The 27,974-nt window shown below is 37.0% G+C and overlaps 2 protein-coding genes across 2 annotated transcripts in view; one reads left to right on the forward strand and one right to left on the reverse strand.

The window, feature by feature from the left end:
- The first annotated feature begins 231 nt into the window (after positions 1 to 231).
- On the forward strand, positions 232 to 10,170 carry LOC126194672 (uncharacterized). The gene is made up of 3 exons (XM_049932871.1): positions 232 to 385; positions 9,327 to 9,527; positions 9,595 to 10,170. Exons 1-3 carry the CDS (start codon positions 328 to 330, stop codon positions 9,954 to 9,956), a joined length of 621 nt encoding a protein of 206 aa, XP_049788828.1. The 5' UTR covers positions 232 to 327; the 3' UTR covers positions 9,957 to 10,170.
- LOC126194669 (uncharacterized) overlaps positions 7,460 to 27,974 on the reverse strand; it is a 121,441-nt gene continuing 100,926 nt past the window's right edge. The window contains exons 9-11 of the mRNA XM_049932870.1: positions 17,422 to 17,561; positions 12,148 to 12,288; positions 7,460 to 11,882 (exon numbers count right to left, since the gene is read on the reverse strand). Coding sequence (XP_049788827.1) covers positions 11,784 to 11,882; positions 12,148 to 12,288; positions 17,422 to 17,561 — 380 coding nt within the window. The 3' untranslated portion in view covers positions 7,460 to 11,783. The remainder of the gene's footprint in view (positions 11,883 to 12,147; positions 12,289 to 17,421; positions 17,562 to 27,974) is intronic.

The raw sequence follows: 27,974 nt of genomic DNA on the forward strand, positions 1-27,974 counted from the left end.
ATAAACTTACATGATTTATTATTAACAAAAAATAATCTGATGTGTTTCATAGGTTCTGAAATTTTAGTGTTAATTATGATAAAACAATAAATTTTTTTAAAATTCTCTTACATGTATTAATATTTGCCATTTCATTTATAAGTGTTGTCCTTTAAGCTATGTATTTGGTGTACTGATATCTATGTAACAGCTTCACATTTCATGTAAAAATAATTTAACTCTGGTCAGTTCTAAAAATACTACAAGGTTACTGGGACAAGAAGTTCCACTTGATGTGGCAACTACTGGCTTCCCTAACCTAATCAACAGTAGGCACATCACAGTCAAATGCTCTGTCCCAGGCAACAAAATCACAGGGAACAAATAGTGCACAGTTATAAAAATGGTAAGAAACAAAATATATAAGGTTGTAGTAATGACCATTTCCATTCATAATATTCTTATGTTATCTTAGGTTATAAAACATTCTTTCATTCTGATTATTATGGGCAATGCTTTTAGATTCTGGTTAGATGTGATGATTGTTAAAGTATAACTGCTAGAGAGAACAAATGCAGTAGTAGAATGAGAACATATCAGTGTACTCAGTTGCTCATATTTTGCAGCTCATTCTGTAGTTCCACAGATTTCCATTCCAATCATAGTTACTGTGCTCTTTCTTATTTTTTCCCTCTCTTTCAATTTTTATCTGCTTTATATCATGGTCAAACAATTATTCTCTTTAAGCACTGTGTGTTTAGCTGTCGTACTCTGTGTGTGTTTAGTTGCCATAACCATTGTATCTCTCACCATGAAACTGATACAGCTGAAAAGATGGTTCTATCACTCTTATGTTGTTATATACTCTCTAACATAATGCACACATGGATCAAGTATGTGGAAAATACATGAATAGGATAAAACAAATTGTTATTTGAAGCATTTGTAATATTCATACATTTTTATATCTCTTGTGAATATTTGTTGATTTACTCTCATACATCCCCAAAGGAAAACCACAGAATATTTATTCCAAAACTTTTTCTGCTTGTACTTAATTGCCATTATAATCATAACTTGATTTTCATGTTCTTTTGTTTCAACTGAAGATTATTGACTTTTACTTGTTGTTAACAGGGACTGTCAACATTCTACAACTATTGCTGTAGTTACAATCATTTCCTTCCTTATTAGAAAATAAAATCATAATGTAGAACACATTGGTTGCACCCAAACAAACAGTCTTACTTATCTATGTCACATTCACTACCTAGTGGCTACGTCCTACAGTCAGTCTTTTTTTCCTGTTCTTGTTTCATTCTGTCTGTGGTTTGTCTTACCACATACATATACAGAGTACTTTATCTGGTATAGAAGTACCAAAATAAATAAACTTAGCATTAGTAACTTACACCCTTTTAATGAAAGAACGTTACATATGAAAGCTGAAGCATACCTATGTGGTGACTACTGACCACCAAAAATCGCCTTTGTCACCAAAACTGATGTGACTATGTTCTTTGATTTCAGTCTGTTTTATTCCGCATCACTGTTCACATGTGTTTTCTGTGTGTGTAATATTTGACTAATAAATAATGTTTATATATTCAACCATTTCATTAGTTTATTTATCCAGCCATCCATGACAGTGATTGAATTAACCACATCTGTATCAGACCACTTCATCAAAATAAATTTTTACTAGCAGCAGTGGTCAATGTGTGGCTGAAAAGTGCAATTATCAGTGTTCATCGGTTCAGGCAATGTTTATAATGACCTTGTCCTCAACAGGATGTTAAACATTAAATTTTCCTTCTTGCTTCACTTCAGCCTTGCAATTTCAGATACGAAGTATGGCAGTGGCTGATATAGAAATGGAGTGGAAATACCGGGAAGGTATAAAACTACAACCTCAAACAGGGAAACCATGTCTTCAATGACCTCATTGTCAATGGAGTGTTAAACCCTAGGCTTCTTCCCTTTCATTCTGAAGCCAGAAAACCTGAGTAAATATGGCTTGTTAACAATTTCAGTGCTTGTTGACATCGAATTGCCAAACTTTGTTAGGAATTACAATCACTGGCTTTCTCTCTGTATGCAGAAATATGGATTTCATGCAAGTTCCATTGTGCAAAGGTCACAGAACAAAATTCTTGTTGCTAATTAGTGAGGAGCCCAGCGCATCCTCAGTGGACTCAAGAATAATGGAAAGCAACATGTGAAGTGATACACTGTCAGATATAGGAGTCCATTAGATTTGTATGCATAGGGGTTTTTGTTTGCTAGTGTAAATCATTCAAATATGGATGCTTATAGCCTCCAAATATAGGAAGATATAACTGAGGTGTTCATTGGTGGCCAGGCATGGAAACATGGCCAAATTTGTAGCAAAGCTTTCAGATAACATCCTTCCTTGGAGCTGACAGACAAACAAACACAATATATTCACCACATAAAAAAAACTACTCACCAAATGACAACAGGAAAAAACATATAAAAATATGTAGAAATGCACAAGGTTTTGGAGCTAGTGGCTCCTTCTCCTGGTCGAAGGGACAGGAAAAAGAATGAAGGAAAAGGTGTGATTTAGGAAATGGGGAGTGTTATGGAAAAGTCAGCCAGACTCTGAGTCTCTCCTTCTCATTCTGTCCTGTAAGTCTCACCTGACCCAGGATTCTGGGTTTTCTGTAACTCTTCCCATTTCTTTCACCTCACTAGTCCTTTTCCTTTATCCCATACTGAACTAGAGTGAATGGGGCTGGTGAATGGGGGACAGGATGGGGGAGGTAGATTCAGACAGGCATGAGGATACAGTCTAGCAGAGATTGATTATATGGCACTTGCAGAACTGAAGGACATATTGTACAGACAATTCTCATTCACACAACTATAGATGGCACAGTTTGTGAAGCAGGTTCAGTTGCACACAATGCCATTGGTTGCTAAACAGTGGACATTCACTCGGGAGGACAGTAGTAGGTTGGTGGTCATGCCCACATTTCAAGGCTGCACACAAATTGCAACGGGGTTGATAAATGGCATACTGGCTCTCATAGGTGGCTCTGCCTCTAATGGAATAAGATATCCCTGTGATGGTACTGGAATAGGACGTGCTAAGCAAATGCCTGAGACAGGGTCTTGCACTTGGTTCTTTGCACAGGAATATGACCTATGTGGCAAAGTGTCTGGAGTGGGCGTAGCATAAAAATGCACCAGAACAACGTGTATTTTTGATAGATGGACTGAGAGAGAAGTTAGAAGAATTTTGGGATGGATCCTTCTCACTTCAGGACATCATGAAAACTACTCAATGCCCAGATGGAGGATGGGGCTAAGCTGTTCCAGTCTGGAATGTTATTCAGTAATAAGGGGGATGTTCCTCTGCATCTGGTCAATGGGGAAGGTTGGAGAATTAGGTGCACGTGTGAATATGGCATCGGAGATCTGTTCGTGGACTAGGTCTGAAAGACAGTGCTTGTTGGCAAAGGCCTTCAGTATACTGGACAAGTGATTGCTCATCACTGCAGATGCACCATCCATGGGTGAAAACATTGTACAGGAGAAAATTTAGTAAGTGACGGCTGCTATGGAAGTGGAGATACTGTTGGTGTTTGGTAGGATTTTATGTAGCCATTAGAGAGCTATAGGTCAATATTCAGTAAGGTATCACACTGAGTTGGAGAGAACTAGAAAAGCAGCATAAAATTTATCAAGGTTGTGGAGCACTGAGGATATAGTGTCCTAGCCATTGGTCTAAATCATAAAGATATTATTAATGAAGCTGAATCAGATGAAAGGTTCAAAGAATAGACGGCACGAAAGTGGAAGGGCTATGAACTTGAAGAGAATATTATGGTAAAGGAATTGGAAGTAAATGACGAGACAAATTTGACAGAGGAAATGAAAGACTGAAGTCAAAACAACACTCTTGGAGAAAATTATTGAGCTCCTTCAGGGAAAATAGCATGACAAAATTATTCCACCTGGTATGTAAGGTATTTGAGACAGGAGAAATACCCTGACTTCAGATGCTTCTAGGAGTGAATACTACTGAACAGAAAGTTTAAGAAGTATTGGCTTCAAATTACTGATACCCTTTATTTACAGATAAATCGAAAGATTGATACGAGCTGGCCTCGGGGAAGATCAGTTAGGGCTCTGGAGAAATGTAGGAACATGTGAGGTGTATATTAAAGAAAGGCAAACCATTTATAGCATTTGGAGATATGGAGAAAGCTTTTGACAATGTTGCGTGGAACACTCTTTGAAATTCTTAAGGTACTAGTACCAAGGATAAAACAGAGGGGGCAGTTACATGATTTGAAAGAAATAAAACTGAAGCAGTAGTTGAGAAGGGAGCCAGAGAGTGTTGTAGTCTGAAACTTCCTGGCAGATTAAATCTGTGTGCCTTTCGCAAGCAAATGCTCAGTCAGTACAGCAATTTCTAGTGAAAGGCAAAGGTCCTGAGTTTGAGTCTTGACTGGCACACAATTTTAATTTGCTAGTCTGTTTCATATCAGCATACTATCAATTGCAGAGTGAAAATTTCATTCTGCAAATGTACTCCCAGCTGTGGCTAAGCCACCTCTCCACAATACCCTTTCATCCAGGAGTGCTAGTCTCGCAAGTTTCACGGGAGAGCTTCTGTGAAGTTTCTAAAGTAGCAGATGAGGTACTGGCAGAAGTAAACCTGTGAGGACAGGTTGTGGGTTGTGCTTGGATAGCTCAGTAGGTAGAGCACTTGCCTGCAAAAGGCAAAGGTCCTGAGTTTGAGTCTAGGTGTGGCACACAGTTTTAGTTTGCCAGAGTTTCATATCACCGCACATTCCACTGCAGAGCGAAAAGTTCATTCTGGAAATATTCCCCATGCAGCTAATCCATGTCCTTGCAATATCCTTTCTTTCGGGGGTGTTAGTCTTTCAAGTTTCACTTCTGTGAAGTTCGGAAGGCAGGAGATGAGGTACTGGTGGAAGTAAAGCTGTTATGATGGGTCATGACTCATGCTTGGGTAGCTCCGTCAGCAAAGCACTTCTCCGCGGAAGGCCAGGGTTCTGAGTTCAAGTCTTGGTCCAGTACACAGTTCTAATCTGTCAGAAAGTTTCATATCAGTGCACACTTCACTGTAAAGTGAAAATTTCATTCAAGGTTGTAGCGTATTCTCAATGTTATTCACTCTGTGAAGGAAACCAAGCAAAATTTGAAAAGGAAATCGAAATTCAGTGACAAGAAATAAAAGCTTTGAGGTTTTTTGATGACACTGTGTTTCTTTCAGAGATGGCAAAGGACTGGGAAGATCAGTTGATAAACAGGTAAAAATGAATATCAACAATATTTGCTATCAGCCAAATAACTGGTGATGGGCAGAGTAGAAAGTGTATAAAACTAAAACTAGATATTTCATGAAAAAGGGATAATTTGTTAGCACTAAATATTTAAGTCTTCCTAAGTCTTTTCTGAAGGTACTTCTCTGGAGTGCGGCCTTGTATGGAAGTGAAATGTGAATGGTAAACAGTATAGACAAGAAGACTATAAAACTTTTGAAAGTGCTACAGAAAAATTCAGAAGATTAGATGTGTGTATCAAATAACAAATGAGCAGGTACTGAATCAGATTGGAGAGGAAAGATATTTGTGGCACATGACCAAAAGAAGGTATCAGCTGACCAAATTCATTTTGAGGCATGAAGGAATTGTCAGTTGCGTAATGGAGAAAATTGTGTGTGTGGTGGAGGGAGGGGGTTGGGGGTGCTAAAAATTGTTCAATGAGACTAAATCACAGTCAAATGGATGCGTGTTGCAATAGTCGAGCACAGATGAAGTGGCTTACACAGGATAAACCAGCATGGAGATCTGTGTCAAATCAGTCTTAGAACTGGAGACCATAACAAAATCAAAGAGATTTTTATGCAAGAAAGCAATTCATGTCCCTCCAGTCATACTAAATGCTATGGATTTGTTTGTACTTTTTCCCTGCTTGTTTACAGAGTTCTTACAAACATATGACATTATAAACATGTCATGTCTATTAGTAAAGTTCAAAAAGGATTCATTGTGCCACAAAAATATGTTACCATGGTTCAGATATGCATACAGTAGAGAAGAAGGAAGATTAGGTTTTAATGTACTGTCAACAACAAGGCCATTTGAGACCGAGTGCTAGCTTGGGTAGGACAAAGATAAGGCACAAAATCAGTAATGCCCTTGCTGAGGTGAACATGTAGCTAGAAAAAAAAGCTTTTATAACACTTAAGTTCGCCCACACATGTAACTGTGTGTGTGCATGGAGGGGGCGGGGGGGGGGGGGGGAGGGAGGGAGGGAGGGAGGGGAAGTGCAGCTTTACAAGTGTGCACACAGGCATACATGTTCAGACGAAGAGTGTGAGTTTGAAAGCTGAATGAACTGATGGAATCTCCTGCTGCTTCTTGCTTGCATAGTTTCATATTTAGGCACGAAAAATACAAAAATAATTGTGTTTTCTGCTACTGATGTTATGGTGGCCTAAAAGCTGGAAACTGGTTTGTAATAATAAATACCAGATATAGGGTGTATCTCATGGAGTATAGCAGCAACCAACCACTTCATATAATGCTATTTATTTATTTAATTAGCGCCATTACTGGTTTCAACCTGACAAGTTCATCTTTACACGACCCGTTCACATTAAGATACATTTTACATTAGCTTTCACTATTTGTTTTCCTAAATGATGAAAACAAAATATGAAAGCTAATGTAAAATGTGTTTTCTCTTGAACGAGCCGTCTGAAGATGAACCTGTCAAAACCAGTAACAGTGCTAAGTAAATAGCATTATACAAAGTGGATGGTTGCTGTTCTCCCCTCTGTAAAAGTCAACCCGTATTTTGCACACTGGCAAGGGTTCAGAATGCCAGTTTTTGACGACACAGCATAAATACCAGAGGAGTAAAATATAATCTGTAAGCTCTTCATTTTTAAATATGAAGCTATCATGTACTCTCTTTGCCTATGAAACTAAAGCTACTCAAAACTTACCCTATTCTAAGTTTTTCAGGACAGCTGTAAGTTGCACTCAGCAAGTGTTAGAATCACTGGAATTTACAGTTTAAACTACAGCAGCTGGCTGATTACATGCTCTTGCTAAATTACTATATACTGTTTGCAGCTGTGGTTCATTATACTATCACTCACTTCTACCTTTCCTCAATATACCAATTAATGAAATATTGTAATATCTACATGAAGACAGACTCATCAAACATAAGAGGCAGTGAACAGTAGAAAGTCATTTAGAAAAGGCTGATGTAATGTGCACATGCATGGGGACAAAGTTAGATGAGGTTTTGCCAATTCAAAATGGCACTTATATTTCCCTCTCCACACCAAAGACTTATTAACTAACAGCCTGGCGTCCTGTGGAGACCACATATGAAGAAAAAGCAGTCCCTCTTCCACTTTTCAGAATATGATTGTGGTGTCACTTCCAGGAAATGAAATAAAGAATCAACATAATGTACAGTTTTATTAACAAATACCAACACAATAATACTGAAAGGTACATTGTAACAGTTTTAAATTTGTAATGGCAAGTGTTAAAAAGGATAATATTAATATGTATATTCTAATCAACAGTCAGTTCTATAATACAGAACTTTACATAGTTACAAATCGAGCACATGATAGAGAGCAATACTGCCATGTGCCCACTGTGGAAGACACAGGTACATGGTCCAGACTTGTCTTTAACAAATTTTAAATTTCACTATTGCTTTATATGAATCATACAACTTGATTACACAAGGCTTAAAATACACAATTTTCACACTGTCTATTTTCATTTAGTGTAAAATGGAATTTAAAAATCTTTCCCTTAACCACAGGTATAAAGTAGTAGTTGTTTTGTGACAAGAGGAGTTGCTGGGTATGCAGTGAAACCACAAACAAAATGGAAAATGTATGGTTGACTGTGACAACCTTGCCACTTTTTGAAAACTGTTGCATTTGGCACTTTGCAAAGTTCCTGAACTAACCAATAGAGTCACCACTGTTTGCATCATACAAAGAAGACATTTAACAATGGCCATTATGCATATTTTCAGTACTGACACATGTTTACAATTGTTTTTTGGTGTTTTGTTTCTACCTAGAGAAGGATTTTCCCCCTATAAAATTGTCTTGCCATGCTCATTCTTTCGTATTTGAGTATAAACTACTTGACTTGCTTAGCAGAGCTTATAATTGTCTTTCAAATCACATTTAGATGTAAGCATTATGATGCGTTAATATAATTTGGTTAAGTTGTACCAGCAAGTTTGGTGTAATTAGGACAACTTTGCCATTCCAGAATTTCTCAACTTTTCCCATACTTTCCTTCATCATATCTTATATATTTTGTTTTGTTTTAAATGTTTTTAAAATTCTAAGGTGCACATTGGACCAGGCTGGGAGTCCACAAGTATCAAAACTATGATGGTATTACTCTGTGACCTGCTGTCTCTGCAATGGTTAGTAGGGAAATGATCAGTGGAAAGCAGCTAAAAGATGTAATATTCCACTTAGAACCACTGAAAAGAATTAAGTGCTTATATTAAAAAACATAGAGGTGCCAAGCTGTAATGAGTAAGCAGAGAGCTTCAAACAAGTCCTTGTCATTTCGATGGCAAAAGAGATCTTGTTTCATATCTTTGAACACAAATTTTACATAGTTTAAATAATCTTGTCCTTTGCAGTTTTTAGAGTTTCCACAGATTTTAGCATATTGGCAAAGTTTCTCTGTTTCTGAGGTAACTTTACCATAGAAATTTCCAATTATTTTAACTTCAAATGTGTTTTTAAACTGTCATGGTTACACAAATTTTGAAAGTAGAGATCAAGGGTAATTCTCTCAAAGCCTGTTCATACATAGCAGTTAACACATTACATGAAATAAAGAAAAAATGTCAAAATTCTCCCCGTTGAGATTACTGCTGGTGAGGTTAAAGGTGTAACACAGAATAGCATTGGCAGAATAAACATTGAATGGTCACAAAATTTCCCTCTGCTGTGATTTATTATTCCAAACATTACTTACCAAACAGTGTGTGTGTGTAAGTGAGATAGATAGATAAAGAGAGAGAGAGAGAGAGAGAGAGAGAGTTGTGGATTCACTTATGAAATAAGACTACATTTTAAGTAGCACTGGTGAAAAACAGTACAGTACAAAAGAAAGAAGATGGATGTATTTCATTACAACGATTACTGATGTTATTACGTGTAGTTCATACAAATCTGCGTATCAGGTTGCAACCTTTATATTTGTTATATTCTGGATGCAGTTGAGGTATCATGCATTGTAATACTCTTCCACAACTAAAATGTCATCTTTTTCCAGGAGACTGGAGAAATATTCTCTCACTGTTGAATGTGGATCATGGGGAATGTACTTCATGCTTCAGACATCTGTTGTGGGTGCAGCCAACAGAAGAGGATTTATTATTCATAGGAAAAACAATGAAAGATGAAAACATTCCTCTGATAGTGAGTGTAGGCTGTGGAACTGGACTACTGGAGTGGTTAATCACCAATGCCACAGGTGAAGAGAATGATGTTATGTTATGGTGTTAGATAAAAATGGGACCTTAAAATTTTTCTTTTGCCAGGTTTGGCTGTAATAGGAGTTGAAGTAGACCGTGCATGGTGGGAATCTCCATATGCACCGCCCACATTCATCCCCCTGAGATTTGTAAAAGATGATGATGAACTGACAAAACTTCCCAAGGAACACGCACTCCTCTTCTGTTATTTTAATAACAACATGGCCTTTTATGATTATTTGAAGGTGTATGAAGGTGGGTGGCTCATTATCATTGGTCCAACAATTGGTAGTGGGAGACATTCAAAACCAGCACCTTTTGATAAAGACTTTCAAGATGTTGGATGGAAATTACAAACATTTAAGGAAATAGGACATACTAAAGATTACATAGCTATATACAAACGTAGTGGTATCACAGTCCTTTAAAACAATAACATTCCATGGACATTCATTTAATAATTAATGTCATTATTACTATTAATTTATTTAGTGGAAATTGCTTCAAATCTAAACCATTGTACACTTCCAATAATGTTACCTCAATGTATGGATGGAATGTAAGAAACATACGTTATTTATATATGGTCAGTTTTAATTTGTAACACAAATACAGAAAAATAAATAGATTTTGGCATTGTAATTTCTGCATTGTTTTACAACCATTGTACAAAAACAAAATAGTTTAAACAATTAATATACATTCTGTGTACTTCTTCTAAATGAAGAATACAAAATTATATTTTAATTACAACCTATAAAAATAATGTAATATTAAACCCCTTAAAATAAATGTCAGTCTCATATGAAAAACAGTGAATTGAAAAATGAATGTAACAACATTTACCATACTTACATAACTTGTACAATTATGTACATTAACAGAAGATCATATTGGCCGCAAAAAACATATTATGAGAAATAGCAAATTAAATAAATTAGGTAGCTATTTCAAAATATTGTATATTTTTAATGCAAGTTTAGATTCTGTTCCCAACATTTCCAAGAGAAATAGCAAATTAAATAAATTAGGTAGCTATTTCAAAATATTGTATATTTTTAATGCAAGTTTAGATTCTGTTCCCAACATTTCCAAGTCTTTAGAGAAGATCCTTGCAATTAGCTTCTTATGCTTAAAAAAAAAAAATCTCATAGTCTGATAAATAATGTAACATTAATATACAGGGACTTGTTTCAAATGCAAATACTCCTTGGGTAATACCCAACAATGAATCCAAGTTGCAGAACATCTAGCAATCATATTCTTTGTTGCAAAACATGAACAAAGTAAGTATTTGTTTACAGTTGCAGAACATCTAGCAATCATATTCTTTGTTGCAAAATATGAACAAAGTATTTGTTTACAGAGCAAAGGAAACAGGATTTCAAAGGACAGGCACAAAAAATGGATTTAGAGGTGAATATTACCCACTGCAAAGCATGTTGCAGAATTTTTAGCAATGGAAACAGTGTACCTGAAAAGTAAATTGTAGATTGGTCTACACTGTGATTATGAAAGCTGACACTGAATCTGGGATTTGTAGCCAAAGATCTCCTTCTTTGTGGAAGAAATAACAAAAACAAGCTATACAAAATTTGCGAAAAGATAATGAAATGTGAACCATTCAACATACACGACAAGAAAGATGCTAAAGAGGAATAATTACCCCAGAGAATTAAGTGTAAAGGATCTTCTCCATACACAGCTTCTCACATCTTTATGTCATATGGTGCTGTCCATTGTCTTATATGCATTGTTATAAACTTTGTGCATCATTTTCAATATCCAGATGCCCAAGTGACATAGTTCACACAAATTACATTTCTCTGTCCAGCTGAGCACCATTATTATTATTATTATTATTATTATTATTATTATATTTCTCTCTCTTGTTACACGGTACAGACTACTTTTTTCCATTGACATTTTTAATTCTTGATCACAAAAAATAAATCTTACATTTTGTGGAGACTCGGTGTCAACTTCTTTATATCTCTATCATATGTGTGACTTAAACATTTTTATGCATACAATAATGTCTTGTAATAACAACAACAACAAGAAAAACAACAGAAGCAAGAGGACTCTAAAGACTAGTTCAAAAAATGCAAGTCAAAGGATAAGGAATTTGCTCTTCTATTCACTGCGTAGGACAGGATCAGTTAAAAGTAACAGTGAATTAAGTGGCATACTGAACAGTTTACTGTTAGCATCCTTTAGTTTTCAAGTCAGGAATATGATGTTAGCTTGTATCTTCAGGGGGCTGCTTGTTGCAATACACTAAACTTCAGCTCTCGAGGTTCTTGGAAGTCCCCCATGATTTGTTCATTTTCCCGTCCTGGGTGAAACTGAATCTGGGTGAACAGAAAACATTTCATGAGATGTATTCACTCACGTCAACACTTCCTTCCACAATGATAATTCCTCCATATTACCTTTTTAACTCAACAATGGAAAAAGTTATTTTGAAGTTACTGACTGATATGTCAACTATACACAATGATTGAAACGACTGTGTTATAATATTGGCTACTCACTAGTGTTGTTAGTAAAGAACACCTGCTGTCATTATTAAAGAAAATATTTTCATGTTTAAAAGTACACACAAAGAATACTTACATCTGAAATAGTCTCTGCAGCATGAACACTCAGTTCTGGAAGACGTTGCCGCATCCCATTGCTGTCCACAAGTAAGGGCTCAACTAGGTGTGCAACGTAATCTGATTCAAATGGCATATCGAAATTAAATCCTCCACTATCCTGAAAAAAAGGGGAAATAAAAGCAAAATAATGTTCAGTAAGATACAAGAATAATAATTTGTGGAAAAATTTGGTATGCTATTTTGTCTCTCAGGTGTAGGTGGTTCCAGGAACCTGTACTTCTCATACAAGATACTAATATAACATCACTCACCAAAATGCAGCAGCAGTGGGTTGTCAACAGGCACACACAAAAGAAGGAAAACCTACTAGCTTTCAGAGTTATCCTTTGTCAAGCTGGAGTAAAATACACAGACACACACACGTTCACACGCCTATGTCCCTGTATAGCACCGGCTAGGGTGTGTGTGTCTGACAACTCAACACTTCTGCTTCTTGGTGAGTTATATTCTACAAGAACTTTCCTCCAACATTAACATCATGTTATTGTTTTTGAGATGCTGAATTTATTTTGATACTGAGGGAGATGGTACAGTGAATCTATTTTCAGGAGAACAGCATAAAAACTGCATGCAGATAATGTGTTATATTCACAATCTTAATACAAGACAAGCGTATGGTTCCTGAAGAGGAGCAGTAGCCTTTTCAGTAGTTGCAGGGGCAACTGTCTGGATGATTTGACTGATCTAGCCTTCTAATATCAACCAAAATGGCCTTGCCATGCTGGTACTGAGAACGGCTGAAAGCAAGAGGGAACTACAACCGTAATTTTTCCCCGAGGGCATGCAGCTCTATTGCATGGTTAAATGTCGATGGCATCATCTTGGGTAAAATATTCCAGAGGCAAAATAGCCCCCATTCGGATGTCCAGATGGGGATTACTCAGGAGGATGTCATTAACAGGAGAAACAAAACTGGCGGCCCACAGATTGGAGCATGGAATGTCAGATCCCTTAATCAGGCAGGCAGGTTAAAAAAATTTAAAAATAGAAATGGATAGATTAAAGTTAGATACAGTGGGAGTTAATGAACTTTGGTAGCAGGAGGAACAGGACTTCTGTTCAGGTGAATACAGGGTTATAAATACAAGACAAAATAGGGGTAATGCAGGAGTAGGTTCAATAATGAATAAAAAAAATAGGAATGTGGATAAGCTACTATGAATAGCATGGTGAACAGATTAGTGTAGCCAAGACAGGCATGAAGCCCACACCCACCACAGTAGTACTGGTTTATTTGCCAACTAGCTCGGCAGATGGTGAAGAGATTGAAGAAATGTATGAGGAGATAAAAAAAAATTATTCAGATATTAAGGGAGATGGAAAATTTAATAGTCATGGGAGACTGGACTTCAATAATAGGAAATGGAAGATAAGGAAAAATAATAGGTGAATATGGGCTGGGGGAAAGGAATGAAAGAGGAAGCCACCTGGCAGAATTTTGCACAGAGCTTAATTTAATCATAGCCAACACTTGGTTTAAGAATGTAGAAAGAAGGTTGTATATTGTAAGAGACCTGGACATACCGGAAGGAACGGAAAGCAGAAAGGTGGAAGGAATATACAGAGGGTCTATGCGAGGGAGACGTACTTGAGGGCAATATTGTGGAAATGGAAGAGGACGTAGATGAAGATGAGAAGGGATATATGATACTGCATGAAGAATTTGACAAAGCACTGAAAGACCTAAGTCAAAACAAGGCCCCAGGAGCAGACAAAATTTTGTTAGAACTACTGATAGCCTTGGGAGAGTCAGCCATGACAAAACTCTTCCATCTGGTGGGCAGGATGTATGAGACAGGAGAAAAAATTACCAAACTATCAATTTAATAATTCACGGCTGCAAAGAGCTAACATGAATTCTTTACAGAAGAATGGAAAAACTGGTAGAAGCTGACCTTGGAGAAGATCAGTCTGATTTCCAGAGAAATGTAGGAACACTGAGGCAATACTGATCCTATGACTTCTCACAGAAGATAGGTTAAGGAAAGGCAAATCTACATTTATAGCATTTACAGACTCAGAGAAAGCTTTAGAAAATGTTGACTAGAGTACTCTTTTTCAAATTCTAAAGGTAACATGGGTAAGGAAGTGAAAGGTTATCTACAATTTTTACAGAAACCAAACAGCAGCTACAAGAGCTGCAGGCTACGAAAGGGATGCAGTGGTTGAGAAGTGAGTGAGACAAGGTTGTAGTCTATCCCCAATATTATTCAATCTGTATATTGAGTAATCAGCAAAGGAAACAAAGAAAAATTTGGAATAGGAATAGAAGTCCAGGGAGAAGAAATAAAAACGTTGAGGTTTGTGGATGACATTGTAATTCTGTCAGGGACACCAAAGGACTTGGAAGAACAGCTGAATGGTATGGACAGTGTCTTGAGAGGAGGATAAAGATGAACACCAACAAAAGCAAAACAAGGATAATGGACTGTAGTTGAATTAAATCATAAATGGTCAAAGATTATAGGATATAAAATGTAGACTGGCAATGGCAAGAAAAGCGTTTCTGAAGAGGATAAATTTGTTAACATCAAGTGTAGTTTTAAGTGTCAGGAATTCTTCTCTGAAAGTATTTGTATGGAGACCAGCCATGTATGGAAGTGAAACATGAATGATAAATAGTTTAGACACGAAGAGACTAGAAGGTTTTGAAATGTGTTGCTACAAAAGAATGTTGAAGATTAGATGGGTAGATCATGTAACTAATGGGGAGGTACTGGACTAAATTGAGGAGAAAAGAAATTTGTGGCACAACCTGACTAGAAGAAGAGATCAATTGGTAGGACACATTCAAGGGATCACCAATTTAGTACTAGAGGGAAGCATAGGGGGTGGGGTAAAAACTGTAGAGGGAGGCCAAGAGATGAATACAGTAAGCAGTTTCCCAAGATGTAGGTTGCAGTAGTTACTCAGAGATGAAGAGGCTTGCACAGGATAGCATAGCATGGAGACAACAACAACAACATTAGCTATGCTTCATTGTCAAAGATTGAGAGCATGATTTGTATTCCTGTCTAATGATGTTCAGCAAGTTGGCTGTAGGCATTAAGCCATCAAGATTTAGGTTTTCCTACATTTGCTTAAAGTAAATGCCAGAATGCTTCCTTTGAAAAGAACACGTCTGACTTCCTTTCAGAATCTAAGATCTGAACTTGTGCTCTGACTCTAATGACCATACCTTCTTGACAATGGGGAGTCAAATTCTAAACTTTCTTCTTTCATTTTATGATGCAAATTGAAATAATTATGCTGGCAGTGTACAAGGGAAAGGCAGGTACATTTCTCTGGATGTGAGCAAAAGATAAATTGAGAAATATCCCATGTAACTGAATACTCACAACATTGTTTATTTATCAATTTCAAGTTGTTACAGTATTTAAGAAGCCATTAAGAACATCTAGAGCATTACACCTTACATGACACTTATTAAGTCTAAGGACACAGACCTTTTGTGATGCAGATTCTTTCGTGAGGTATTTGAGCAATGTTGTTAGTTGTTTTGCATTCCCAAACTCTCAACAGTGAACAGATATCTCAATTGGGCTCAATTTGGATGTTGCACTATGAACAAAGAAAATGTACTTATATTCCCCTGATATAATATCATCCTGCACTATAAGTAGCTAGTTTTCCAAGAGTGTGACTTCCATTTTCTGTACATATCTCCTGCCATTCACCCAACCTCAATACTGCAATGAGCACTACCGAATAGTGTAAGGTAAGACATAACACAGAATAACTCAGCCACTTTTGGTGACAGACAAAATTGCTTCACAATAAATGTGAAGGTGTTCACACAATAGTGTTAGTAGACAGTATGTGGGCAGTTGGAGGAGATATGGCAGTCAACTTTTTTATCTGAAATAGGGTTTTTTATGAGACAAATTCAGTGCTCTTATTATGCCACACATGTGACAAAAAGTTGCAAAGCATGAATATATATAAATATTGGACTCTTTTGTTGTTCTTGTGAGGGTTAAATGGTAGGCAACCTAGAAATTAATGCAATTCTCGACAGAAATGTGCATCACTGACATAATCAATTGTAAATTGCATTTCATATACATTGACTGACATGCGACAGAAGCACTGCCTGTACATATAAAGTTTGTGATGAGGTTTGGTAAGTGTCATCTGCAGTGCATTTTCACTGGTCATTTTTAATGTTCAGTTAGTCTTAAAACATGAAGAACTGGTGACAGCTAAATTATAGGGATAGTCATTAAAGATGATCAAGAAAGCAGAATAGTTACCAACATAGCTGCAGAATCAGCAGCTCTTTTGTGAATAATTTTCAAGCACTTATGTACCTAGATTGGAGGCACATTTATGATTAATACTGGAGTGTTCCATCCTCAAATCTAAATATTCAGAAGCTTTGTGGACAGAGTAACAAAGGGTCACATTTTTAATTCTACCTTGAATTCCGTGAATTTCATGCATCCCTAATTTCTTTCATGGCTACAGTCAACTTATTGAAGACCATTAAATCAAAATACCAAAACCTACTTTCAGTCCTTGACAAGGTAGTATACTGTATTCTACTTTTAAGTTAATGAGCCTTGTTTTAAGGCTGTGAATATGGCACACAATCTATATTCACTTTTAGTTTTAGCTGCAAATAGTATACATTGGTCATTCCATAGACCCAAGGGTAGTATAACGTTTTAGGTTCCTACATGAAATTTTATTGTACACGGAACTTCGAGAAGGACGCAGAAAAGGGCTACAGGACTTTTTTTTATAATTTAGTTCCACCAAAACATTGTTACTAGATCATATGTGGTAATGACTGCCGTAATTAGACAGTTATTAGTGTACCAGTCCAAATGCTAAGCACGAAGTAGTACATCAGGAGCACTTGCTTCGCACAGTTGAAGAAGCAGTGGCCTTTCTTGCAGTTGTGTTACATTCACTTGTAGCCTTTTCAAGTACAAGTAACGTATAGCAGAATAACAATAATAATATAATTCTACACAAGTTGGCTACTTCTCTTTGTTAATATATACCTCATTCCACAACCCTGCAGATCCTGTATCATTTTGATCTCTGCCTTCTCATTTATGTATTTCTGCTTTCTGTATTCAATTTTGTATTACTATTAAGGTGTGTGGTATGACTCATACAACAATAATTAGACAACAGTAAAGTATTTCTCATTTATGCTCTGGTGCAAGATGACATCTGCCATGCAGAAGCAACAATGAAAATCGTTCTCTTTTAATGTTACCTCCTCCTGCAATTTCTTCAACTTCTTGTTGGCAGGAAATGTGCCCAGTTTGTGCTCTCCCAAATGTGCCAAGTAATTATCTTCTTTCACTGTATGAAAATTACATTCGTTGCAGCTAAACATCAAGCCATTATCTAGACCTGTGGATGATGAGGATACAACAAAGTTATTTGTTTAAATAAAGCGTTTTCATGCAACATTATATGTTAAGGCATTTTTTTAAAAATTAAGTACATACTAATACTAATACATGTGGGCTAGCAATTAATTAGTGAATTAATTCAAGAGGAAAAAATACTTCAATATGCTGCATTATATACACAGATTTAAAAAATAAATAAATAAATAAATAAAGACTCATCAGGTAGGAAACCAGCAAAATAGATTATGCAAGTTTAGTTAAGAATTGGATTGTATACTACATTAAATTGAACAACAAGGTCAATGTCTTAGAATATGGAGGTTATACACGGATACATGAAAGGGCCAATTATCATTTAACAAAGGCACTTTTGCAGCCAGCAAAAGACATTGCAGGTATTAAGAGAGAAAAAGAAAAGAAAATATCAAATGAAACAAGAAAGCTGAAACCAAAAAGATGAGAGCTTCAAACTCCTTTACTGAGGCAGCTATTATACTGCTACTGGGCACAAATTTTAAAAAAATAAAATGTCACTAGTTAGGATTTTCTGTGACTTATCAAAAGTATTTGATTGTATCAATCGTAATATTCTATAGCAGTTTAGGAAATGGGGAGAATTCAGAAAAGTCACCCAGAACCCTGCATTGATGGAGACTTGACGGACTTCTCAGCCCGTCTGTTAAGTCTTCCTGGATCCGGGGCCCTGGTCGATTTTTCCAAACTCTACCCATTTCCTAAACCTTGCCAGTCATTTTCTTTTATCCCTCTTCCTTACCCTTCAACCCTTTTGCCAGACGAAGAAGCTTCTGGGTCCAGAAGCCTGCAAATTTCCTTAACCTCTACTTGCAATTTCTGCTGCTGCCACTTGGTGAGTAGATTTTTTATCTATATATTTATATAATATTTTAAAAAAACTGATTATTTTTGTTGCTATAATATTGTATTAGCTCTCTCTTTTACATACACAGTTTAGAACATGACTGATTTAGTTCCTATTTAAGAAGCTGGAAGCAGGACATTACTGTAAAATGTTCAAGAATGAATTTGGGTGTGCACACTGATAAAACCATAAATTGGGAAAATCATATAGTTAACCTGGCAAAGCATTTAGGTTCAACTACTATTGCCACAGGAATGATTGCCAACATTGGGGACCTAGAAGTCAGCAAGTTAACACGTTTTGCGTACTTTCATTCACTGATGTTCTACAGGATGTTATTTGGCAGTAACTCCTCACTTAAGTGGAGGGGGGGGGGGGGGGAGTGGGAGATCTTTGAACAAAAGAAAGTAATTAGAATTATGTAAAGTTTTCACAAATGTACATCTTGTGGGCATCTTTAAGCAATTGGGAATATTGTCCGCTGTCTCACAGTATATTTATTCAGTGATGGAATTTGTTCTCAACCATTCACTGTAGTTTGAGAATAATAGACGTATTCAAAAATACAACTCTAAAAGGAAAATTCATTTACATCATTTATGTTGTTATGAATATGAGCTATGAAATATGGACTTACTAATTAGCTTTTGGGTATTGCTTGTATGTTCTCAAATCAAAAACTTACTTTTTTATGCGGAACAATACAAACAGTTGAGAACTGTCTTAAGTTACTCAGTGATTCCACTTGAAATGTGGGGCTTTTGTGTTGTGACTGTGCTTATTGGGAAAACAGTTTTCAATTCATGTCTCGCATCACACAAATATAACAAGAGGGGAGGAAACTTCAAGAACCAAGTAACAGCTGCTGCTGATGGTGTACCGCAGCCAAAATGATGGAGGACACCCCTTCATATCCCTGCCAGCTCCAGGTGTCAGTGATAGTTCATAGTCACTATTGACCAATGTCGGTGAAGCAGTTGGGAACGCAATGAGTACATAACGTAAAATACATTGGGTGTAGAAGATAGTTCTGGTAATGACGTGAACCTTAATTGCAGACATTTCAGTGATGGGAAATAGAGCTGATATGCCATGGTATATACAGAGAGTAAGAATTCTAACACTGGCAACCTTCATCCCATGGTTATTGGGAAATGAATACATTTTGCTATCCCTTGTATTAAAGTGATATATATTTCACTAGCAGAGAAGAATGGATTGAATGTATAATTAAACGATTTAGTCACTGCCAGTTCTATTCTTCAATCCAAGGGAATTTCTGAAAAAAAAATAAAAAGCTTATATCCAAAGCACTTAATATATAAACAAGATGCATCAAAAGTGTGCAGGTACATATATCTGAAGATGGATTGTTAGCTGAACTGATATCCCAAGGTAAAAATAATACATTTTAGGAGGCTAACAAAATTAATAGGTCGAGATAAGAGGCAGGCTGAAAAGTAATTGTGGACTTGCATACTAATGTTTGATAGCCAGAAACTTCACAACATGTTTTTATTTATGATTCCAGATGCGAAATGTCACCCCATATTCCAACAGTGAAAATCTGCTATAATTGCTTACATTATGGTCATACCAGTAAACAATGTAAGAGACACTGCACCAATGTGGCAGACGTCATGATAATGGAAGATGTAAGGTAACATAATTTGTATGTATTCACTGTGATGAGGAACTAATTTGTTAACTATCACAGAGTATTATAATACAGTTATAATAGTACAAGGGGCCCCCAGGCAACTAAAGTGAGAAATATTTATTATTTACATTTTGCAAAGAGGCTGCCTTTTCACCTGTTGCCCTGCAGCTGATGCAATAACAACTGGCCAGATCACTTGACTTGGGTACTGCAGCCAAAAAAATGTCCCTCTCTTCTGTTCAGAGCCGCCACCTACAGCAGGAACTAGATGGCTTAGACTTCTTCACCTTCGCATCTCCGTTCTCCTCTGAGGTGGGTCTGGGAGTATTGGAGCTACCTTCACTCATCCCCATAGCAATCCTCTCCCCGTAATCCCCATGAGCAAATAAACTGATACGGTTTCTTTTTGTGAAGATTATACTACTTAACTAGCACACACTGCATTCCAATCCTGACTATAACCTCAAGTGTATGTACAAACTGGTGACAGAATAAGGATATCAAATTCACTGTTTCTAGCTTTGAGGTGCCGCATACAAATTAATACAACACGAGCAGATGCATGAAACAATCGTGCAGGGCTGTCCAGCTGCACTGTGATGTAATGGATGAGTGTTTAGCCCAGTCAGTCCGGGCTGCCTACCGCAGTCTACTCATTGCCACCAACAATACCGCTGCTGTCGCAGCTGTGTGAGTGCATTTGACCTGATCCATCTCCTCTGCCATCTTCCCACCAGGCTGCATCGCTCTGGGTGCTACCGTCACATCACCACTCGATGCTGCCACGCTGCCATTCGACAATCGACAGATCGAGTCACGAGCTCTGCCATTAGGGAGACACTGCCAGGGATGTCCCCGAGAGCTGCTACTGAAATCTTTTGTTTGTTTGATGTCTGTAATCTAAAGGTATGTCCATGACACTGTAACAGGGACAGTTAGAGACGGCTCCAGAACTGCTAGCTAGGATGGAACAACTCCGGGTGGAGAATGAGGACCTGCAAAGGCACCTTAATTAGGCATAAGGAAATGTTTGTTGACTCCCAGCACCATAAGTAAACGAGCAGAAAATGTCTGTACTTTCATAATAAATTTAACAGATATAGGGAAACTGTTCGCTTATGGTGTTGGTAGACGTTTACAACATGAAGTTACAAGGAGAGGCTTGCGCTTATGTAAATTCTGTGGAAGGGCAGAAAAATACCAAGGCATTTGATGTCTTTGCAAAAGGACTAGCGGATAGATATGGAGATAAGCCTAGCATTAGTTGCTATAGAAACAACTTCCCACCATGTATCAAAATTCCAGAGATGATTCAGAGAGCTTTGCTGACAGAATAAGAACTGTATCATGTAATACATATGTAGTAAGCAAAAGCAACAAAAGGAATAAGGTATTACTCAGCACTGTGTAGATGTATTTATTTGTGGGGCTGAACCGTGGGTAGGCGCTGAGGTGAAGTGTGCTTTGCCAAGCACACGAAGGGAGGTCGCATGACCCACAATTTTATGTGAGGAGACCGGGCAATTTGTATAGTCTTCCATCAGGGTAAACACCACTAGATGTGCACTCACTGCGAAAATGAATTGCACTCATTGCAAACGCCCAGTCCCACAATACTCCAGAGTGTTTGGCACTATCGTGTGCCTATTCTAGAAATATTGGACACGAGAGAGCAAATTGGCCATCTCTACAGCGCTGCTTGGCTAATCAAACAGGGTACCGAGCTGCTTGAAACAATCCAAATACGAGAAACATAAAAGGGAGCAGTTCTGCCGCTGCCCCTTGCTCTCCTCCTGCAAAGCAAATCTGGTAAGAGAGGTAGGACTTGCTGAAGTAGCAAACGTAGCTTTGCAAGGTGAAATCAATATTAGACAATCAACCTTTATCACTGATATAGGAACACAAATAAGTGTACTGTTATTATATCTCACGGTCAAGAAGTAAAACAGCCACATTGTGGACTGAGTGGATTGGCGAAAACGGTAATTTACCCAATAGGTTCACAAAATGTGGAACTAGAATAGAAGGACACACAACTACTATTTCGATGCCTAGGTAAGCACATTTAACTTCCAAGCACAGAAAGCCCAAATTGGGGGAAATGCCTACCACTCTGGGTAATGTTCCCCTTATTTGGACACGAGGGAGTCCAGAACGAATAGTTACATTCCTACAACCCACTAAAGCACGTAACACAGTGTTGAAGTTAAACTACCTGTATGCCGACAAAATATCGGTGGTTCAGGGAAAATCATTTAGACAGAGGTAAAGAAGGATTTTAAGAGGAGATATTTTTTTAGTGGCTCCATTAACAAATAATTATTTTAGATGATGAACAGACACATGTGAATCACAATTTATCTCAAATGAGTGCTTCACAAATTTTTCGAGTGAGCATAGAAATTTTTGGAAGCACAGACATTAAAATTCTTGGGGTGACACACACCAAAGTGCTCAAAATTTGAAAACTTATGCTACAAGGAAGTACACCAAAAGTCACTATTGTTCAATGATCGCTGAATAAGTGCAACCCAGAACTGCTCCAAGTAGACACTGGCAACACAATTCATTGTCTTTGTTTAAACTTGAATGACACAATTCATTGTCTTTCGTAGCCTGTGCTTTTTCTTGGAACATAGTGCAGACAGCTTACTGTCACATATGCAACTAATTAAACTGGTCCCCACCCAGTTACTATCTCATTACGAACTCCTCCATGACATAATAAATCAAGATATAGATTATGTTCAAAAGCAACTTTGTAACATAATGGCAACTTTAATGGTATTTTGTGTATTACAAGCCGTGTTTTCAACACCAACTTCTTTCATACACTAGTGGATATATTAGTTTTTGCAATACAGACTGGCCTGCAAAATAAGCTGAGTTTGATTTTAATTCCTGCTGAATCCTTGCTTCATACCCTTATGAATATGTCAACACAACTATGACTCCCCCCACCCCTCTGTCTTCAAATGATATACCCCTCACTTCTAGTTTTATACCACTGTATTATAACCATATTATTGCAAAGCTGATTCAAGATTACCTCAAACTTATTCTTGACTTGAGGATACCTCCCTCTTGTCTGAATTGTAAACTGAAAGGATATATGTTTTACACATTCCCATTCCCTGGAAATTTACTCACAAGTACTTAGTTACGCAAACAAATGACTAATGTCAGCTGAGATCGACAGATGTCTACAGCTTTGTCTGATGGAGTTACCAGTAGAGCTCAAAACTACATTTGTTCCAGTTTAACTTCATACAACAACACTTCTTTGTGAAACTTTCAGAATTTCACTCCAAACACATTACAAGTAATGCTGAGTAACAGGAATTCTGTTGAACCATCCATCTACAAAATCCTTGGGCCTGGATTTTGGTTCTCCACACAATTGACAGAAACTGTGAATGCTAATATTACACCATTCTTGTTATTCATTCTGGAATTTAAGTTCTCTCTCAGCACACATCTTGTCTTATCAGTTCTCCTGGATACTAACAACACCGTATTGCTCAAATCTTTGGATCAGCAGCAGCAAAAAATCACACTAGATCAAGCTGCTGCCCATGTTAAGGCATTCCACTAGCACGATATTTTACTTAACATAACTGTTCCCGTGATAACTTCCACCCTGCTTGTTATTCTGATACTGAGCATGACTACTTACTACTGTTTCATGCGCAAGCTACATACTAGAATGCGTACAGACACTCCACGTGATTACATGCCTTGGCCTAGTTCCAATGAATTGTACCAGAGTGAAGTGTAAAACGTTTCTATTTATGGGACATCCACAACTGTCATTATTTATTATTGTCAATGATAAAGTCCACTAGAGTTGTAAAAATTATTTGTTTCTAAAAAGGAAAGCAAAACTCGGTTTCAGCATCTATGTCCCATCTTCACATACAAAATTATAAATCAATAATAACACCTATTCACATCATTAACATAAGAAAAACTAAAGAGAACCAACAGAAATTCTTCAAAAAAAGTGCTGTATGTACATTAAAATGTGAGTCCATAAAGGATGCATAATTGAGGTTAAAATAGCTTAAAACAGAGCATTCCTGCTACATGGCATAGAACAAGATACCCTCTTCAACCCTATATCTGCCAGAAAGCTTCTCAAAGAGGAGGACCTACATTAAATGACAAAGGTCCCCAATTAATAGAGCGGAAACCAACGTTGAATCAAATACAAAGTATTAATGGGACGACTTCCCAAATCTCAATTACGTAACTTCTAATGTCCCATGGTTAAGGGCAAGCCACATATGGACTTACATGAAGACATGTAGGTGGTCTTTCGAACATGAAATGTCCAACACAGGGTGTTATATACACGGTGCACCTGTAGGCATGTGTGAAAACACAGTGGAACCCCCTGAGTATAAATTTATAACTCACCACTGCTGCATATACACTCATCATACCCATTATCAAGCACAACCTGAAGTTAAAATGCTGCTGGGAGCGGCCATGTGCCCATAATCGGGCAAGTGGATGGCTCACCCATCTGATAGTCAAAATTTGTATTAATGAAACCGCTAGAAACAAGTCTGAGAAACCAAAAACCAGCATCCACTGAAGTGGAAGCTAACTTCTCTCATGTAACAGCGAGGCAAGAATAACAGATTACCACGTCTGCGCTTGAATACCCTGCAAACCAACCAATAGGATCCATCGAAAGTAAACTGATATAATTTCTCTAATGCCACTATTTGTACAAATACAAAGCCATGGTGCAACTAATGCAAATGGATAAAAACCTATTAAACATTTATAGGCTATCAGCAATTACAGTAGAAGCAGCTAAGTTAGAGCAATATCAATCACATTAAGAGCAATATTATTCACAGTAAGGATAATTATTACAATAAAAAGCACAATGGAAGATTTTTAAGGAACATTGCTCACAGCAGCACTGACCATATCAGTAAAATCCAAAATAAAACCAAAATAATAAAAATCACTGAAAACAATAAAAGCAATAAGTAACATAGTAACCTTCAACAAGAAAGCACATAAACGTGCTGTGGTCCACAGGCCCCAAATACAGGGTGCAAGGGTGAAAGGAAGACATACAGATGCCTTATAATTGGAACATACTGAACAATTTTACCAGGCTGTAATACACTGAAAGTATTGGATTTAGTTATTAAGTATGCCTCCATGCTTAAACTCTGCTTGTTCCTTAAGTGCCTTCTCATGGTTATTAATTTTACATTTCACAAACCCAGTTTTTTCTAAGATGTTAACTGTTTGCCATTTAGCCAATTTTTGCAGATGCACCTGAAGATAGGACACATGTCCTGAAACCAGGTTGTACTTTCCTTTTTAGAAATAAACAATTTTTACAACTGTAGTGCATTTTATCATTGATGGTTAATTGTAAAATTTAGTGATGACTTTTATTTTTCTACTATCATGAAAGGAAATTTTGTAATTTCACATGGAATTGTTTACTTCAATCAAAACTGTTATTCTGTATTTGTCTAATGAACTACTTACTTTTGTGACTATTTTAAGAAATATTCTTTTATTACTTGTGCTTATTTGTTCATTCAATGTTTTTCATGAGTTATTTTTACAATCTTTCTGTCACCCCTCAGGAGTTTAATCTAATTGGATTGTTTCTTGTACATAAGACACATTAATGCAAATGAAAAGTGTCATGTTCTGTAGTTGAGTCATTTTACAATATTGTTAGTTAAGTCTATTTAATTACATATGCCATTCCATTTGATGCTCAAAAAGATTCAATCAGACAAGTCGACTTGGTGCCTTCCGCAGAACCTGATTACAATTAGAATGAACTACTGTGTTAAAAAATTCTGTTCTGTGATATTGGTATGCTTTATTGTCACATTGGTAACCAACTGGTGAAACCCTTATAGTTGCCCAGCCAACGTAAGGAAAATAGACATTGCGTGTTCATGTAATCTTAAAAAGACCAACTGCAGTCTGTGGAGGAGGCTTTTCAATGTCACACAACACGTATTCTATTGCAAATCACATTGAGTCCATAACCACTAGAAATTGATTATTCACCTCCTTTATTAATCCTAAAAACCAACTGAAACCATGTATTAAATATTTTTATGTTAAGTTATAATCCTTGTCATATGAGTTTTTCAGTTGCTGTTACTCCTTAAAACTGACTATGAAACCAGCTCTGTCTACCTTTGTAACCCCGCTGTCATCACAGTCGCCTGCTGCTGCTGCCAACTGTGGTCACCACACAATGGCATAATAATTGTACTCATATTTCACTGAATATTTAAATGAACTTAAAATATTGTTACCCCTTGATTTATGGCCCCATTAAGATTGTCTAATTCATCTGTGGTGCATTCATTCAGGGAGGGATAAGTACAACATGCTTCCACGCCTGAAGCAAGAAATGCTTATTATTTAAATTTTACAACGAGGCTGCCTTTTTCATCCTTCACCTTTCAGCTGATGTGACAACTGTCGAATGGCTCATGACAGAACAGGCTGAATGATCATTAGTAAAGCTGCCTTGTCAATCAAAACATGTTGCAAGATTACTTAACTTGTGACACTAATGGCTCTTGGAGCTGTGGCCAAAAAAATGTCTCTTTCTGCTGTATTCAGAGCCGCCGCATAGAGCAGGTGCTAAATGGCTTCGACTTAATATTTGCATTTGAATTTCCCTTCTTCCTCCAATGTAGGTGTGTGGCTACCGGTGCTGCCCTCTCTCGTCCCCCTGGCAAACCTCGCCATGCAATCCCCGTGAGCTGATACAGTTTCTTATTCTGAACGTGAGTACTGTATTTCATTTACAAGCCAACATCACTTTACAATCCTGACCACACACTGAAGTGGGTGTACATAATTAATAATTGCTCATCAATGTTGATCCCACAACTGCTTTGGCAGATTTTAATAGTGAGGCAAAGAAGTAAGGCTGTTACAATCAGACCACAATAATAATAATCACAGGAGTTAGTAATGTGGCTACTTTATTCAGTAAACATTATAGAAACAGTGGTTGGAACATAAAAAGTTGAATGGGTGAAATGCAAGTTAGAGAGAGTAACAGGTATAGATACAAGACTTTCTGGTCAAGAACGCTATAAGGAACTACTCATTGCAATTAATGACGCTGAACACTATACCAAGGCAGAAAATAGTAGTCACAGATGTGGAATATTCTGGTGGAACACCAAGTGCTCAGCAACATTAGCAAGACAAAGATTAGAATTAAATTTTTAAAGAAAACATTAATAGAGAGAAAATTGAACAAGAATTCCTACATATCTTTCAATGTTTGTGTCATTCAAAATATGAATTAGAAATATAGGTAATTAAGACTGATAATAATGACATCAGGAAGAAATACCAGATTTACGTTATGCCAGTTGAAGTGTGTCAAAAGGAAAGTCACCTGGACATTATATAGTTTCTCAAGTTCAAAGTTGGAGGCAAAGTTACACAGACAGAACTTCCAAAATTACAGTATTATGAAAAAAATAGATTGAACTATTTGGGAAGTAGCTACGTGTCCTTTTCATAGCACTGTTGTTATTCCAACCTCAATTTACTGTTGTTTGAACTTCCAAAGTTAGTTACACAATATTTATAAAAGAAGAGAATTCCTCAAAAACTGGTAGAATGCTGTCATTATCTGCGTTAAAAAAAAGGGGGGGACAGACAAGGCACAAAACCACTGACCTATTAGCTTCCTATATGTAATGTATATCAGACATTCACTGTTATGCTGGGTACTGACAATTTTTTAATAGACTCATGAGAATAACTATTATTATTATTATTATTATTATTATTATTATTTGTAGGGGATATGTTGAATGGTCAAAAGAACTGTTCCAATA

This window comes from Schistocerca nitens, chromosome 7 (genome assembly GCF_023898315.1).
Source record: "Schistocerca nitens isolate TAMUIC-IGC-003100 chromosome 7, iqSchNite1.1, whole genome shotgun sequence".
Classification (NCBI taxonomy): domain Eukaryota; kingdom Metazoa; phylum Arthropoda; class Insecta; order Orthoptera; family Acrididae; genus Schistocerca; species Schistocerca nitens.